Here is a 19,279-nt window from a genome sequence, read left to right on the forward strand (position 1 = left end):
GGTTTCGTTTTCACTGGATCTCTGATAGAAATTCTTTTCGTGGTACTTGGTCTTTATCTCGATTATGATCCGTTTCAGTATTACATTGTTGTTTCTAAGTATCGCATATGCAAGCATATGATTGCTTACATTGATGTCGAGAGAAAAGTTTGTAAGTATGGTGCATGGAAGAGATTGTTTCTATGTCTGACATTTTGTGTTACAAATTTTTTAAACTATTTTTAGTTTTAAGTTTGGTGTGTGTATGTGAGACAGAGAGAATGTGCTTAGAGAGAATTGGGGGGAAAGAGAGAGAGAGAGAGTGAGTCGGAGAGAGAAATAAATCATTGAAAATAGAGAGGAAAAATAGAAGAGAGAAAGAAGAGAAATGGATTATTGAGCGAAGTTGCTGTGCTATCAACTTCGTATGTTGCTACGCAAAGCGATCGGAATGCTAGTTTCGTTTGTGCCTGAATATGCCCAAAAGTACATCTAGTAAATATATTCGAGTCCGTGTCTTCCTTCTCGCTGAAGCTGACTTTTCACTCAAGCTTGCATGTCAGAGGGATGGCGATGCAGGAAGAAGGGGGCCTCTCACCCTCCCCGCCTCCCAGGGTTTTCAGCATGCGCATTGTCACACTGGACTATTACATGTCTTGCCCTCATCCCGTCCATGACGTCTGCTACTCGTCTTTTCAAGGTGATGATGCTTTCCCCCTTCTCGCTATTTCATTTTTGCTTGTTCTCCTGGCTGTCTGCGTGTGCGTGGGTGTGTCATCAAAGACAGAAGTTTGGTTAACATTAAATTGACATATCCAAGAGAATGAGACATTGTATCTCATCATCATAGGAAAATCGAAGTCATACTTGTACAAAACCTGCCAAATAGTGGGCAGATTATACAAATCAGAATGGACCGTCATAAGATTGAGTAAAAAAGAGTGAAAACATAGCAGAATACGGACAGCGTTAGCCATAAACCAAGTTGGGAATCGTTGTTATTCGACAACTATATCCAGAATAGCAAGGAGAGGTAAGGTTCATGGTTTTACAATGTTTGCTACAACATTGAATTAGTTACGTAGCTAAAAGAAGAACCATTTTCGAATTGGTAATATCAGTTGGAAATGGAAGAAAGGAACAAAAGCATGACCACCAGTTTGCAATAATCCACACAAGTATGCGATACCATGTAAAGAAATACCCTAATATAGAAATACAAATACAATTGTATGACAACACAAATGGAATAGAATATAGTTAGTGTTAGGGTAACTCAGAGACAATGAACATAGTGAAGATTATAAATGAATGAATCTGTATGATACAATGCTTATGTAGCAAACACACTATGTAGTGAATGGATATTGTACCGTGAACTCTCATGTCTTGAGGATCAAGGCAGAGGTGATGAGCTGGGAAGTGTGTCATACTTTGATGGATTCTAAAATGCAACAATGCAGCCTTTGAAGACGTTGGTAGTAGTAAATGCAGCGGTATGGATGCTGAAACAGTGACCGACAAGTAGAAGAGAGAGAAAACCAACAAATGCAGCTCCAAGAGCAAGGCAACAGGTAGGAGAGCACTGGAATGATGTAAATGCAGCAGTTTGGGGGTTAAATGCAGGAGCCAGATGATAAAATGCAGCTTGCAAGTGTCGTCACTAGCTGATGAGGATGTCACCAATGCTGTAAATGCAGCCAAACTGTCGTTGGCTGCAAATGCAACCTTTAGAGGGTTGGCGACAACAAGGAGCAGTAGCAGAAGGTGCGGACTATGAGGTAGAGGCTGGAAATAGGCGTCGGATGGGTGAAGATAATGTTGGGAAGCTTCGGTTGAGATGTCCTTCATGAATGGGATGTGGGCAGTGAAGCTAGAGCACTTGAAACATGCAAAAACAAGATTGAATTGAATGGGAGGGCATGCTATCTATTTATAGAAAGTTTGGAGTCTTTCAAATTAGGGTTACCATGTGGGACATTTCATACTCTCTCGAACAGCTCCTAGTTTAAAAAAATGGTTAAATTTTTTAAAGTAACGCGAGTTTTGGGATTGTTTAATGCAAACTAATGGTAATTTAGCTCAACACCCCCAACTATTGTAGTGAGCTCCCTGATTCTATGAATTCTATGAAATGGAGGAGCCAATTCAATGAGTCAAACCCTCAAATTCAAGTATGCAAGTTTTGATTTAAATTGCCTCTAACAAGACAAGAAGCAAAAACTGCACAGCAAAGGAAATATTTTGGAGGCTTGGTACATCTATACAAGAAATTAGATTTTGAAAATTTTTGCAGAGGGTCACCTCACCCATATGACCCCAGCTTTACTTGCAGATAGGGGTGTTGGTAGGTGCCATTAAACGTGCTCCCGTAGGCTACATGGTGAAGAGCTAGTCTTGTTACTTGCAAACCAACCAATAATGCGAATTAGAGAGGACTGAAAAGCATTAATAGGTCACAAGTGTCAAGGGTTCACCTTTGCTATTATCCTCTTTATACCATGTGCATAGTAACTTGAGCTTGATTAGGGCCACTTTGGAATGATCCAATGTCTCAGGAGTGTAGATGCTCAAGTTTCTTAGAAGTGATCATTAATATTTTCACAGCTAGTTAGAGGTGTAATGCCCAAGGATAAATCAGCCTGGATGTGAGTGAAAAGTTCAATTGTCGGTTGATGGTTAGCTAGAGGGTAAATTAGTTATGTGTGAGTGCAAGTCTTGATGTGAGGCTCACGGTGAATCAATATGGCTAAAGCTCTAGTATAGATTAATCAAAGCTAAGAGGTAAATTAGTTTTTGGGAGAGGTACTCATGTGAAGTAGAAGGGATAAGAGTATGGAGGTCAAGAGTATAGAGCTCAAGGGCAACATAAGGAGGCATAACCAAGGGCAAAATATTTGAGTATTGAAATTTGGTGGTTTCCTAGTTTGTGTGTTTTTCAAATGCTTTTGATATATTCTTATGGTGCTAATAGCATCAGCCCCTTGTAAGTCCACAATAATATTGGTCTTGCAAAAAAAGTGTGTGTATGTTTGAATGCAAGTGCAAAAGTTGAACTTCTTTTATGTTTTAATTATATATTATTTTTTGTGTTTCTTTCTGAACATGGAGTCCAATTGACAGGGCAACCAGTTGCAGAGGTTCCTATTGTGAGGATATTTGGCACCACGCTCAAAGGACAAAAGATTTGCCTACATTTGCACAAGGTTGGAACTTGATCCCATACTTTGATTAGAAACAAACAATAGTTTTTGGTGGTTGTTTAATTAGAATGATGTGTCATTGTACCAACTTTGAGTTGAATTGATCTAGGAAGCCATAACAGACTTTGAAGTCCTAGTTTGAGCTTTTTGGTAACTCTTCACAAAATTTGATATATAATCACAAGTAGGAGATAGTAGTATGTGCATTCTGGGAAAGTAAGCGTACAAATTTTGAAAAAGATAACTTGCATTGACAATCCATTCACAAGCACAGTCAAGCTCTGGTAAAGTGGTAGGGTGAACTTGGTGCTTATAAGAAGTTACAAGAGAATAATGTTTCACCCGTATTGTCATTAATCATAGATATAATTTGAACAATACATTTCTTGAGTGCCCAGATCTTAAAATGTATGAGAGTCATATGAAATCCATGCATCACTTCAAGCTTCATCAAGTTAAGCTAATGGCAAGTAGGCATGCTATAAATAATTAAACTATATACACAATTGTGCTATTGAATATACTTATTATGATAATATAGTTACTCATTTAAAGTTTCAAAGTCTTCCATTCACATCCTTACTATTATGAGAAAAGAATTTAAAAACTAAAGCATGAAAATCCTCTCCTTATTGATACTTATTATGATCATAAAGTTATTCATTCAAAGTTATAAAGTCCTTTCACCCACGTGCTTGGCTATTATGAGAAAAGAATTTAAACAAATGTGAAGTATGAAAATTCTCTCTACGTCCCAAAGACCTCGAAACTTTAGTGTAAAAAAATGCTCTAAATGCGAAAAACACAATACCAATCATACAACAAAGCACAAACTAATAAACATAGAACACAGTTAGGGTTAGGGTAACTCAGAGACAGTGAACACAATGAATAATAAAGTGAATGACTACTAAATATATAATACTCATGTAGCAAACACACTACAGTGAATACTGAACGTTGAACTCTCATATCTCTCAGATCAAGGTAGAGGTTAGGAGTTGGAGAGTGTGTTGTACTTTGAATGGATCTTGAAACGCAGCAAGGCAGCGTTTGTGCGTCGAATAACAATAAATGCAACCAATGAGGCTGGCTTTGATGCAGAGAAGTAGTGAGGAGAGAGAAAGACTAAAAATGCAAATACTTGAGGAGAGAAAATAACTACAATAAGTTGATGATGATGTGGTAGACTGACGGCAGTAAAAATGCAGGCATGATGACGTGGCAGGTTGATGGTAGCAAAAACGTAGGTATGATAACAAGGCAGTCTGTAGAGCAGCCATAGATCACAAATGCAGTAATTCAGCAGTTCACTAGCTGTAGATGATGTGGCTGATCAACAAACGAAACAGAAATTGATGTAAACTGTGTGTTGGAGGGTGGAGATAGGTGCCATATTGATGTAGATAGCAATGGGCAGCTTTGGATGAGATGTCCTCTACGAACGGGTTGTTGAATCCTGCAAAAACGAGATTAAGGAAGAGGTTCTTATCCGAGGATAAGTTTCCACAAACCTTGGGAATCCAATACATGTCTTATCAAATTGGACCAAGTGGTAAAATTCGACTTTTTAAAACGAGTCTTGTTTGAAAAAGCATGCTTGGTGGATGAGGATGAATGGGAAGCTGGTAGGGGATGGATGGGCCGTGTAGAATATGGAGGTGGATTAGGTGGATTTGGTGGAGGAGGGGGGTGGGCAAGAATAGGCTTAGTGTCCAATGGGTGTCGATTAATGTGAAGGTATAAGAACACGAATGTTTCCATAAGGTGCTAATGGGGGAGATGGAGGCACCAACATGCGTAAGACTTGTCCAAGTGTTACTCGAGAAATGGAGGAATGACTAGTCGGGCCACCAGCTAAGGCCATGGAGGCAAATAGTGGTATCAACCCGGGACACTGGGATATGTTTGGGGTGCACTCCCAAAGGGATACCTAGAAAGTGTGTTGGGGGGGAGATTGAGCCTTCATCACGAGGAAGTGGCCCAGATAGAGGGAAGGTATCCTAAAGGGTGTGCCTAAGTGTGTGGGACCCTTCAAGGTGCTATGTGGTGAAACATGTGATGCACTTAATAGAGGCTAAAAGAAAGGTATAGAGAATGTGAGAGTGGGATGGGTGGAAGCCCAAAAAGATTTGTGATGGGTGTGGAAATGGAAAATAAAGTGGGTTTCTTTTGTCCATTAAATGCAAATTGAAAAGATGATTGTGATGAGGTTTTGGATCCACCTACTTCAGTTTGACCTTGAGAAACAAAATCATTTGAAGGAAAAGGAGGTGAAGGAATACTTATAGCTTCTGCTTTCAATTGAATACCTTCTTTTGAGTTCAAAAAGAAATATCTATCTTTCTCGTTGCTCATAAACCGAAAATTATTATGGATAGTCCCTTCATCAATAGGATCTCGTGACACTTGAGAAAAAGAGAAATCAGCATGAATAGATGTGTTCATATATGACATTGGAGTAAAGATGAATGATGGAAGTGGTGTATAGTTTGAGCTAGTTTCCACTTGTGGATAGCTAGTCTGTGGTGGAGATTTTGTCTTTCCTGCACGGTCATAAGTTCTATGCATCAAATCTAAAAGAGAAAACTTAGTCATACCTTCAATCTGCTATTGAACCCTATGCATAAGAATGAGATCGTACTCCGTAGCTGAAATCTTGTATGGTCAGTAGACTCCATGTTAGTTTGAAGTCTCTCTAGCCATGCCAGATCTATCAGAGGCAAGTTGGAAGGCCCACTTTTGATTGTTTTTGAATGTAACATATGTAGATAATGTGGCTTATCAATAATGGAGTAGAAATCAATGTAGATTGTGCGATGGAGGTTGGAAACACATGCTAGATTGATATAGGCAACAATGGGCAGCTTCGAATGAATTGTCCTCTGCGAACAAGGTGTGAGCAGCAAAGCTAGAGGGCTTGAAACTTGCAAAAGAGTGGTGGGTTGCATGCCTATTTATAGAAAGTTGGGGGCACCCAAATTAGGGTTTTGCATATGGGACACATAAACTCTCTAGGATTGTGTTTCTTTCTAAAATCAGAAGGTTTCTTCATTAACTAGGCGTGTTTTGGGGCTGCTTAAGTTATGCTAATGCATTTTTAGCTCAACATTTAGCACTTGTTGCACAAGGTTGGGACAAGTAGTGAAATTTGATCTATTAAAATGAGTCTTATCTATAAAGGCATTCTTGATCGTAGCAATTGTTAAGATGTTTGCAATCACACCTACTTCAGTCTCTTTGGAAGGAGCAGTGAGGGCTCAGGACTAGAATCCCATATGCACAGTAGGAGAAGTGCTATCATCCAGTTTCCTATAAAGCATTGTACTTGCTCTCTTTTCTAATGCAATGTCATAGTACTTTTGTTCTTCAGTAAAGTCTCTGTGTCATTGTCAATCAATACACAAGATTGTGTTTATAAGTCCAAGCTTCCATCTTGGAACCTAATTCACTTGTGTAGCAGTCAGTTATGTCAGTGTCTTTATGAACTCACTCTTTCTCTTCCAACCTCCATAGCTTCTGCATCTGCCATGCTCTAGATCTCACATATTTAACATGGTATTAGAGCTTAGGTGAGCATGGCCCAGCTCTCCTTTCACTCCTCTCAGCTTCTCTTCATCTCAGTCCAGCTCAGGTTGAGTGCATGACCCCCATTCCTCACTTGAATCTCACAGTCACCTTGTGGCAGCCATAGCTAGATAGGACGTGCTGTACTTGGAGCTTTCATATCTCATCATAGAGGTCATATCTTTGGAAGATTCCTTCTAGAGAGTTGTGCTTTGCTTAGGGAGAAGCTTCCTATCACATAACATCTTGACATTGGCCACTCCAAAGCCCAGCATTGGCGAAATTTGTGGTCGCTGCCCAGAATGTACGTGCTGCCGTTCGTACTGCTGCTGCTGTCACTACAGGTCGCGATGTTGACGACCACCATAGGGCATTGATAGCCCATCATTCAAGCTTTATTTCTATAAAAAAAGTTTTCAAAATGATCAAGTATAGCTCTTGCAATGTTAGAAAAACCAGGCTGCCCCTAGAAACCCTAACTGTGACTCCATAGCCATTTTCACCTAAGCTTAAAAATCTCATCATTTTCTCTCTCCTGCTACCTGGAGCAACCCACTGCCACTCTGATCTATTGTCCCAGCATCAAATCAAGAAGGGGAAGGACCTGGAAAGATTGAAGAAGGATCGATGGCCCCGAATTAAGACTCAGACATAGTCTTTACATAGTGTGTTTTCACACTGTCATTACCTGTGTCTCTTGACACACTATAATTTGCTCTTTCATTGATAAAATCTGAGAATTTTGAAGTTGATTTGCTGCTGTCCCTGCAAATCCAATATGGGAAAAGACTCTTTAACAGCTCGCTTCAAAAGGAGTCGGGTTTCACACCTGGCAAACCCGCATCAAACTTATCTTGATGAAGAAGGGCCTCTAGGCGATTACCACTAGAAAAGAAAAGAAGCCTCGTGATGCGGACCTTGTAGTCACTTGGCAAAAGAATGATGATAAGGCTCAAGCCATTATCAAACTGGAGCTAGACGATAGCTATATCCACCATGTGGATAATTGTGATACTTCATAAGATATATGGAAGAGACTTGACACTTTGTTTGGTGCACAGTCTAAGTCATCAAAGTATGGTCTCTTGATTGAATTTTTCAGGTTTGAAATGAAGTCCAACACATCACTTGCCGCATATCTAAATTACATGGAAGGACTTCTAACCCAGCTTGCAGGAATCAATATTAAAATGGAAGAAGATGTTGGCATTGGTGTTCTACTTAAAAGTCTGCCTCCTGAATATAACAATGTATCAACAACTCTAATTAATATGCCAAACCCCGAGCTTGTTGATATCCAGGCATCACTGTTAGAGGAGGAAAATAAGCTAAAAACTAAGGAAGAACCAAGCACCTCTAGAGATGAACAAGCATTACATGTTGGCAACAGGTACAAATGCAAGAAGGATCAGCTCTTCTGTGACTTCTGCAAAAGGACCGGACACACCGACAAGTTCTGTCATACCACAAAAGGCCCCAAAAGGCCTATCTAATTGTTATTAAAGAAGAAGAAGAACATGGAGCAAAAGAAGAAGAAGATCACCAGGAGAAGGACAAACCTCATCAGTCCTTCTATTCGGATAGACTCTTTTAGCCTTGTATTTTCTAGCCCTAATGCTTCGGATATATACTTGCAAACTCCTCATGTAGCCTTGTACTACAGCCTTTGTACAGTCTATGAGGCCCCTGTTACAGCCTCTAGATGTCGATCATGTTTATGTTACCCACACTTAGCCTTTTCTGCGACAGCCTCTAGTGTTTTGCCATGTTTATGGTGTGCCCACACTTTACAGGTGTTGCTTTCACTAAAGCCTCTATACGCTTTGTACTTCTGGTTGTGATTGAGGAGGGGTGTTGAGATGTTTGCAATCACACCTACTTCAGTCTCTTTGGAAGGAGCAGTGAGGGCTGGGGACTAGAATCCTATATGCATAGTAGGAGAAGTGCTACCATCCAGTTTCCTATAAAGCATTGTACTTACTCTCTTTTTTAATGCAATGTCATAGTACCTTTATTCTTCAGTAAAGTCTCTGTGTCATTGTAAGTCAATACACAAGATTGCGTTTATGAGTCCAAGCTTCCATCTTGGAACTTAATTTACTTGTGTAACAGTGTCACGAGGACGTGAAAATTTGATGCTTTACTTATGTTTGCTTGACATTTGATTAAAGGATTAATCAAATGTGCAATTAAAAGATGCACATGTGGGGTGCAGGCTACTTTTTCACAGTTGAAGGCCGAAGGACCCTGTGAAAAAGATGGGTGTCAAAGGCAAAAGTTATAACAAGTTACACTTGTTAGATTCTAGGTAAATTTTGGTGTCAGTTTGCCCCTAGGACCATTCATTGGCAATTAAGTGTCAGTGGTGACACTAGGGACTAGGCATTAATTAATGGATTAATGCTTGTCCAAGGGTCAATTGATGCATGGGACCACTTTGGGTTGCAAATGGCCTAGCCAATTAATTTTTGGGTGGGCAAGGTCAATTTTTTGGACATGGATTAAGGGCCGAATTAATTTTCAGTAAATGCCTGGAAATTGCTGAAAATGGATTAAGAAAGCTGCCACTTGGTAAAACTTTCCCATGCAAGTGGGGGAAAGGTTAAATAGGGCTGAAGGGAGAGGGAAATCTCGTTTTTTCATTTTGGAGCTGTTGGGAAGAGGTGTTGGACTGTTGCTTCAAGCTTCTAGGGCCATTTCCCAGCCATTGGAGACCATTTTGGTGATGGAGATTGCATATTCTTGACCTTGGGAAGCTGTAATTGCTGCTGATGCACTTTCTCCTGAAGATCATAGTCTCTGATGCTCCTATTGCTGTTGGTGTATCCGTTTGGGACTGGTACAGCAGGGCAGCAGCTGATTTTGATCAGTTCTTCACGACAAATCTCAAAATTTTCTCTCTCTACAGCATTCTCTCATGTCCTTCAGCCTATGCTCAGCCATTCTTAACAATTCTCAGCCATTCGGAGGAGATCTCAGCCATTTTTGGTGGGCTGATCTATAATTTCTGCAGTAAACCCTAATTCACAGCAGAAATTAGGGTTTAGCCACCACCTTGGGATCTGTTCCAGAGATTGAAGGCTCAAGGGACTGAAATCAGCAGCTGATAATTGAAGATTATCAAGGGATTTCAGGAGTCAGCCCATTCCGAATTGATTTGGGGCAGCATTTGGCCAGCCAAGGGTCAAATTGGAGAAGAAGTCCTGGGTGAAACAAGGGGCAAATGACCCAAAAGGCTTGTTGGACATTTATGACAGCAAGAGCAATTGGTTAGCAGGAGGAGATTGAAGAATCTCAAGTTGTACTCCTTCCAATTGAATGAAAGCTAAAGAAATACTGCAAGGGGTGCCAATTTTAGGGCCAACAGGGTGTCTATTGTCCAAGAATGTTATGGTAAAGTGTGTATTTCATTTTATGTGCATTTATTTATTGCTGTAATTAACTCTTGAATTAGGTTATCACCACCCATTCCAAGAAGGAAGGCTGGTTTCAAATAGTCAGTCATGTTAGTGTTTTCATGAACTCACTCTTTCTCTTCGAACCTCCATAGCTTCCGTATCTGCCATGCTCTAGATCTTGCATATTTAAGAGCAATTAGAGTGGTAATGTTGAATGAGGAGTAGGGTGGGTAGGGCAAGGGAAAGGAGTACAATTGGGGATGTTAAGCCTAGAGTGCTCATCATGCATGGGGGATGTATGCATAGTGGATCCATAAGTGGATATGAGTTGATTGGGCATGGGCATGGGCATGGTAGTCACATGAGTACCTAAGGAGGTGGATAGGCACACTATAAGTAGAGGATGGAAATCCTTGCGTTGAAGTGATTCATGGAGTGTGTGATGGTGCATTATAAGCAGAGGATAGCTATCCTTGCATTTTAGAGGATTTCATCATAGCTAAGCCATGTACCAAGTAGTAAGCTCTTGTGTGTGAGTTACCAAAGAAAGAGTGAACTCTTTCTTGTTCTAAAATTGTACTCTAATCTCCGCCAAAAGTCTATAAGGAGAATAAAATAAGAGAATAAAATAACAAAATTGCCAAGAAAAAATGCTGATTGTCATCATAATATTGGTGGTCTCATCTTGGATATTGTGATTGTAGTCTAGATCCACTGAAAAAGAACTGCAGAGTCTGGAAACTAAGCAGCCAATGTGAACACACCTAGAACCCCATTAAAAAAGAAATGCATGCTCTAGAAAGAGCTGCTTTCTTTGTCAAAACTCATGACAAATTGAGTGTTGGTGCTCCTAATGTCCTTGTTTGACTCAAGTTGAGGCTGACAGGTAGGAGATGACAGTGCATGACAAACATGACTTCTAACAAGATTTGGACAGAGATTGTGCATCACTCTTTGGGAGATGGGAGAGAATATGGGGCGGTTCGAAGACCATGAGGATGAGGAGAGATGCTTTTCTCAAGACGTGGGATTTTGACTCGTTCTTTCATTGCGAGATCCACACGGTTTGGCATTCTAGATGTCATAGGGATTAAGTTGTGCACATGTGAAATGCAAGTTAGTTTAGGCACGGTGACAATCTAAAGCCCTAAGCATGCAATGGGTGACAATGGCAAAAGTTGCTATAAGTTGTGTTAGATAGGTACTTGTTAGAAGCGGTGCAACAATGGAAGCATAGACAAGTGCAAAAATAAACTATCGAACACAAGATAGAAGAGAAAGAAAACAGGAGAACACTGTAGAGGAAGAGAACTTAGAGATGTGCTCGGGAAATGGAATCTATATACCAAACATGGGACAATCGTGTACAACAACGAGTCACTAGGTGCGTGGGCAATAGCACGAGCTCCTCTCTCCAATGGGAAGACCACCTAAAGAATGACGATGACTATATATATGGAGGAGGAGAAGCCCAATAAATAGGCCCAAAATATGCCATAATCAGCAGCTGATCGGCCAACATTAAATGTTGGTTGATTGGCACAAAATGCCACCAATACAATAGATAAGTCACTACAAAAATGCCTAAATAAAAAGCAATGTGCCTAGCCTTGACAGGCATGCATAGACTCACATATGAGCTGACAATCTTGCTAACACTACCAAAGTTTCTCCTCATGTCAATCCTAGCTCTAAGCTTTGAATCCGCTAGACTTTGGTCCATGCATCATGGATGTCCCTCTTTGGAATCTGTGCATTGGTATACATGTATAGATGAGGCTTGGCGGTCCCATCGCATCACCCTCTCACACTCCCTCTCTGGCATTGAGAGTCCTGAGGGATGACCATATTACATGGACTACAAAGTAGTAGAGGAAGGGGCAGTCAAGCCCTTCTCTCGGTTTGAAGAAGTGGATCCCTTCCGCACCTTGGACTTCTCCTTGGGTAGAGGATTGGAGTCAGAGTCTGAGGAAGAGGATATGTTGGAGGAGTTCGCATCCCGCTTCTTTTACTTTTTCTTCTTCTTCTGTTGTGAGGCTGCTAATTCCTTGTAGTCCCTCCGCAAGTGTCCTTTCTTACCACTGTGATAACATTGGGCCTTCGACTTCTTCTTCTTGTCATCCCTCTCTGAAGCTGTAAAGGCCTCATCGAAACCTCCATAATGAAATGGAAGCCTCCCTTGTGGATGCAAAGATGCCTCATGCTCAAGCAACATTGAGGACATATGTATGAAGCTTACAGGTGTAGATGATGTCATTGCCATCAAAGCGATCGCCACTCCATTAAACTTCAGGGGGAGCTTGTAGAGTACTGTTCCCATGAGGTGTGCCTTTGGAAGGGGAGATTGCATTTGCCAAAGCTGGTCCTGTACTTGTATAACACGGAGAAAAAATAATTGAATGGTGTCCTTAGACTCAAACTTCATCTGCTGAAGCTATCCATAAAAGGTCCCTGCATGCATGGTGGAAGGTGCCTCGTACAACACTTGACGCTTCGACCATACTTTGGGAGATGTGTTGCAGGAGATAACCGTTGGTGGAATTTCTTTAGAAATACATCGAAGAAGAGCAGAATAGGCATGCGCATCATTCAAATCCCATGTAAGCATAGCTTTCTCATGGTTGTCCTTATCAAAATCTTCGGGAATAGGAAAAGGATGCTAAGGTTGAGGAATAGCTCCACATACAATATATGAGATCTACTTTTGCAAAAACCAAGCTTTCATTACAACACTCCATGCAAGATAGTTAGGTCCATGTAAATTATCATTTATAGAAGCGCACAGAGGAGCCATATGGAGAGGATAAGAAGAGAAGATGGAAGGTAGAAGGTATATAGAGAGAAGACAGCTAACCAAACAACGTAGACTGCACAAGAAGAGAGTTCACACATAGTATTCACAGTATTGATCGAAAAATCGATTTCAAAAAATTGTAAACAGCCAATAGATAGAGTTAGATGTCAACATATGCAATTGCCCAGCCTTAGAGGGCACTAAATGGTGAAAATGTAGCAATAAAATATTCAAAAACTGAAAACTCAGGCTGGACGGACATTAAATACTGATATAGGCTTCCATACAGGTATTAAATGTTAAAACACAAGCAGTAGTAAGTTGATTGGCAGCAGGGAGCAGTCGCCAAATCAGCAAGGGTGTAGACGGCCTGAAGCCAAAGAAACATGCAGCAAGAGCCTAGATCCTAGAACCCGATACCATGTCAAAAGTGGTGCAGCAATGGAAGCATAGACAAGTGTTGAAATAAATTGCCGAACACAAGACAGAAGAGAAAGAAAACAGAAGAACACTGCAAAGGAAGAGAACTCAGAGATGTGCTCGGGAAATGGAATCCATATACCAAACACGAGACAGTCGCATACCATAGTGAGTCGCTGACTGCATGGGCAATAGCACCAACTCTTCTCTCCAATGGAAAGACCACTTGAAGAATGATGATGACTGTATTTGTGGAGGAGGAGGAGGAGCCCAATAAATAGGCCCAAAAATATGCCATAACCAGCAGCTGGTCAGCCAGCATTAAATGCTGGCCGGCTGGCACAAAATGCTACCAATGCCACAAATAAGTCACTACAAAAATGCCTAAATAAAAAACAATGTGCCCAGCCTTGATAGGCATGCATAGACTCACACACGAGGTGAAATCCTGCTAACAGTACTTGTGGGTGCCTAGTGTCAATTTGGCCCTAGAGCATTAATTAGGCCCAATGGAGGAGGCTATGCTCAGCCATTTGAGTGTGGAGAGATGTTGGAAAAGGAGAGATCAGTCATCAGGGCGCTGCCAAGAACAGGACGAGTGCTGTATAGGGGTTTTCTAGCCAGGTATCAAGAGTGTAGTGAATGTGGAAGTGTATAGTTGGACTGAAAGAAAGAAGCGAACAGAGAGGCGGGGGGGGGGGGGGGGGGGGCGGGGGGGGGAACGCTGAAGACCGCAGTGAATATATGCTGAATACAAAAGGAAGTATGTATAAAGGGCTGTAAGAGTATGAACAGCTGGAGCACTCTCTCAATTTGCACAATTAGAAGATGAATATGACTGGGGGCAGGTCTGCCCTAAATAGGCAGGAAAAATACAAGAATCATGATCAGGTCAGCCTGTAAAAATTGGCCAACTGCTGCTGAAACAAGCTGACTGCATAAAAATAATGCCATAAAGGCTGCCGACTGGCCAAACTGCCACGTGGCACATCTGACTGACCTGCCTTGCCTGTTCATCCTGATCTGCCTGTCCTAATTGCTGCCCAAACTGCTGGCCACTGCATATCTGCTACCTGGAATGATCCTGTACAATGTGATGCTGCTGCCTGCATATGCTAGCAGTCATGTTTTTCATGCACTAACATCTCCCACTTGTGAGCCTTAGTCTCAGTTAGATTGGAAGGTTAGGACCTTTGACGTTCAGTCTATCATTTGTTTTATGGAGAAGGCAGCTCTATTTAGAGTATGCATTTCATTTTCAGTCAGGTTTTAGGTGTGTTCACAATGGCTGGTTATTTTCCATCAGAGTGCATTTCTTTTTTAGTGAGTTTGGGCTGTGTTCACACTATCCAGGTTGGGATGACCAGCATTTATGATGGCAATCAACATATTTCCCTATTTTAATGCAGTCGGCCAGCATTTATTGCTCCTATAGGAGCAGGTCGGCCAGTTTTTGGCTGATGCTGGTATTTACACGCAGCCCACAGTTGGTCGATCATTCTATCTTGCTGGTTTCTAGCACACTCTGACATCTAGGTCATTCCTCTATCTTCCAGTGCTATGATCCATCATCAGCTTGATCCGGTGCCCTCACTGATCCCTTGGGTTGCATGCAGGGGCTGACCAGTCCTTGTATTCAGCATTCTTTCAGAGTTAAATGCAGATTTTCTTCTTCCATTCTCTTCTTTCATTACTGTCTTTCTCTTCCCTTCCCTTGTTAGACAATGTCATTTCCTGGACAGTTGGCCAGTCGGACAGCAGAGCAGTATGGCAGAGTGGATGCCACGTCAATAGGGCAGACAAGTGCCACGTGGCACAGGTACAGTCGGACTGCAGTTTTGTGCAGTCGGCCATTTTTCTGCAGTTGGCTGCATTAAATGCAGCCGACCTGGTGCTGGGAATTCCTATTTTTCGGCTATTTATAGCTGGTTTTGTGGCACACTCCAGTATTCATTATTTCAGATTCTGATCTTGAGATCTGTTGGCTGAGATAGACTGTGCTCGGGCTGACGGAGATCGAGGTCATCAAGTCGGAGACATACGCAACTATTTCCTCTGCCCCCTTGTGTATTTCTGCACTCTTATACAACATACTACACCGCAGATTTTCTGCGTTTACACTGTCTCCTCTCTCTCTCTCTCTCTCTCTCTCTCCCCCCTCTTTGTGTTCACTCTCTCTCAGGCTTTGTCCTACGCTTCTGCATCGTTGCACCCTAACATGGTATCAGAGCGGTGAAGATGGACTGACTGATGGCTGAACCTATTTGAAGAGGAGATTTCAGTGCGACACAAGGCTGTGTTTCTAGGATTCGAGGGCGAGCGGGAGGGCTGTGTATCGGATCAAGGCTGAATTGAGCGTAGGCGTGCGGGAAAGGAATCTAATCAGTGAATTTGTTGTAGGTTATTGCTGTTTGAAGGGGAGGAAGGCTGCGTTTGAGGCCCTCCATTGCAAATTTTACCTTTTCATTGCCTTCGGCGGGTGAAGAAGGTTTGGGCAGCGGAGGAATCAACCCTAGAAGGTTGCGTTTTCACAGTCAGACGGAGCTGATTTTGCGTTTGTGTAGGTATTGCAGGTTAACATGTCTATAGAGACTGATTTGGAGTTCCAGGCAATCATGGACAGGAAGGTGCTTGTCTTACTGGCTCTTCCATCAGATCAAAAGCTTGATGGTGGCAATTACTGCATCTGGCGGGTGATGATGTTGGCCATTTTAGAGTCTTATGATTTGGCGGAACTGGTGATGGAGGAGATTAACAGGCCCTCGGTGAGGGATGAGTCCAAACTCTCTTCCAATGCTTGTGCGGAGTTGACCAAGGCCCAGTCTCATTGGGACAAACTGAATGCCAGGATTCGTTCTTTTTTGTTTCTGTCTTGCATCGCAGCCGTGATAGCTCACATCGAGCACTTGACGGTAGCTCATGAGATATGGCTGGAGCTCGACCACATGTACAACCGGATGACCCTGATGAAGAGGGTTTCTTTGGAGGTGCAGATGCGGACGTTGTCAGTGAATAAGTCTTCTTTGATTGCAAGACGGAGGATAATCTTGCAGATTTGTTTACAAAGGCGCTTCCCCAGGCTCTTCTTTGCCAGCATTCTAGATCCCTCAATCTTTTGACCTGTCCAGGATCTGAGAGAGGGTGTTAGATAGTGTCATTTCTTGGACAGTCAGCCAGTCAGATAGCAGAGCAATACGGCCAGAGTCAGCAGGGCAGACAAGTGCCACATGACACAGGTACAGTCGGACTGCAGTTTTGTGCAGTTGGCTAGTTTTTCTGCAGTCGGCTGCATTAAATGCAGCCGACCTAGTGCTGGGAATTCCAAATTTTCGGCTATTTATAGCCGGTTTTGTGGCACACTCCAGTATTCATTATTTCAGATTTTGATCTTGAGATCTGTTGGTTGAGACAGACTGTGCTCGGGCTAACGGAGATCGAGGTCATCAAGTCGGAGACATACGCAGCTATTTCCTTTTGCCCCCTTGTGTATTTCTGCACTCTTATACAGCATACTACATCGCAGATTTTCTGCGTTTACATTGTCTCCTTTCTCTCTCTCTCTCTCCTCTCTGTGTTCACTCTCTCTCAATCTTTGTCCTACGCTTCTGCATTGCTGCACTTTGACATCCCTCTCCGTGTTCATGTTTCTCTTCTGTTACACTCTCACAGCATAAGCTACCCTAATTTGCCTTGACCATGCTTATGCTGTCTTGGAGGTGACCAAATCCCTAACACCCCCTCTCAGATCTTGGACACAACATTAGGCTTAGGGATCCAGAATGTTGATGAATAATGGCCTGAGAAAGTGCCTTGGTAAACAAATTTGCTACATTATCCTGTGCCTTGCAATAGTTTATATCCATGGTCTCGTCTAAGATCGTCTCACGAGAATAAAGTGATATTGGATCTTGATGTGCTTCATCCTCGCATGAAATATGGGACTCCATGCCAAGGCTATGCAACTCTCATTATCATATAGTAGTGTGGTAGCCCTTGTTTGTGAATCAAGAAAATGAATATGTCAGCCAATTAAATTTGGCGGATAACTGTCAAATATGGCCAATGCACACAAATGAAACAATTGCATGGCGTGGCAAAGATTGCCCTCCCTGTTTGACAAACCCAAAACCTTACCCAACCTATTGGTGAAACTGCTAAGCTCCTAGTTGACCTGGTCCAAAACATAATGCAATTGTGTAGATTGCCCTAAACTGTGAGAATGTGCAACGAAAAGAGGAAAGTGAACACAAAGAGGAGACAAAGAGAACATAGAAGAGAGAAGGAACAATGTGACGGCAATGGTTGGAGGTACAAGGTTGCAATAGTTAGCCCCAACACCCAGCTCTACGTATTAGTATGGGTGCTGAATGGTGGTAGGGGGATGAGAAAACGAGAAGGATTGGTTGATCATCAAGGTTCTATGAGAGTGCACAATGGAAAGAGGAAAGTGAACACGGAGAGGAGTAGGCAAAGCGAGAACACAGGATCGAGAAAGAACAATGTGATTGCAATGGTTGAAGGTACAAGTCTACAACGGTCAACCCCAACACGTAGCTCTATGCGTCAGTGTGGGCGCTAGACAGTAGCAAGGGGATGAGAGAATCAGGAGGGTTGACTGATCATGAAGGATTAATGATGGATAAATGAGAGTGGGAGGGCAAGTTGCTTGGATATAGGCAAAAAGTGGCAAAATCCTTAAAATGGCCAAAAGTGCCCAAAAAGAAATGCACTAATGTGCCTTCCATCCAAAGTGTCTAAAACACTTAAAACGACTGACAAATACAATGTTAGAGCTCCTAATATCCTCGTCTGACTCAGACTGAGTCTCACAGGTAGAAGACGACCACACAAGACACATGATTGCTAACATCCCCTCTCAAATCGTGGATATGGCAAAAGGACAAAGGAGATGGGGATTCTAGGGTGGCAAGAAGAGTACCAATGTTGATGAAGCCGGTCGAGAGCTAGCCAAGGAGTAAGATCCCCTCTTCATATAAAAAGCTAATCAAATGGAAGGCCACCAAAGGGAAATGGAAACAGAGAGGCCTTGAACGGATTACTCTTGAAAACTCTGGTTAGAGATGAGTGAACCAAGCCTCTACCCCAACTATGAGATGATAGCGAGGAACTATCTAAGGTGACATAAGTTGCATAGAAACAAGGACGAAGGATCAAGCGGCAGGAAATGGTGGCTTGATGGCGAAGAGAAAAGGTTGCTGCATAAGGGAAAGGCCCAAAGTAGATTGGAAACCCTACAGAAACTCCTCATAATCTTGGGAAGCCCCCTCTAAAACACAAAGGGCTAGGGAATCCATAGCCGCATCACCAATATCATACCCCTCTAAAAGGGATGGGAGGTACTAGGGAGCCACCAGAGGAGACGGTGGGGGATGGGATGGAACCTGTGGGATAAATGGCGCACAATCAAGAACAGGTGCGGCAATAGAAAGTTGCCATAGAGGACCCTTGACAATCGAAGGGGAATGGAGCATAGATAGCTCCCTCTCCTTCCAACCTTTTCACAAAAGTGGCTCTTGTAGAAGAATCCTCAACACAGACATTTGGCTCGGTGAAGATGATGTGGAGACTAGGAAGGCCATAAACTAAGAGGAGATGGAAGTCGAAGTCCGGAGCATGTAGAGCCTTAGAAATGGAGCTTGATGGATGGTCAGACAATAGAGGCAAGGTGCCGACACCACTAAGAGGCATCAAAGAGATGCCACAAACAGTGACGATATCCCTTGATGGACGGAGTTCTTGTAACATATCACCTCAAAGAGTCATGGGACTCGATGCAACATTGTCAATTAGCCAAGGTTGCTTAGTAGATGAGATAGTCAAAGAAGGGTACTCCACCCAATAAATGTGTAGAGACATAGACTTAGTGGTAATGGTGGGCGACAAAGAAGAGGTAGACA

General features: G+C 42.3%; 1 protein-coding gene across 2 annotated transcripts in view; it reads left to right on the plus strand.

Annotated features, from left to right (window-relative positions):
• The first annotated feature begins 399 nt into the window (after positions 1–399).
• REV3 (recovery protein 3) overlaps positions 400–19,279 on the plus strand; it is a 178,827-nt gene continuing 159,947 nt past the window's right edge. The window contains exons 1-2 of one of the 2 annotated variants that reach the window (XM_087689133.1): positions 400–679; positions 3,103–3,185. In XM_087689133.1, coding sequence (XP_087545259.1) covers positions 547–679; positions 3,103–3,185 — 216 coding nt within the window. In that variant the 5' untranslated portion in view covers positions 400–546. The remainder of the gene's footprint in view (positions 680–3,102; positions 3,186–19,279) is intronic. The other variant, XM_087689131.1, reaches the window with a different exon arrangement.

The sequence above is a fragment of the Lygodium microphyllum genome, chromosome 12 (assembly GCF_053477565.2).
Source record: "Lygodium microphyllum isolate KBCC chromosome 12, Lygodium_microphyllum_v1.1.10, whole genome shotgun sequence".
NCBI lineage: Eukaryota > Viridiplantae > Streptophyta > Polypodiopsida > Schizaeales > Lygodiaceae > Lygodium > Lygodium microphyllum.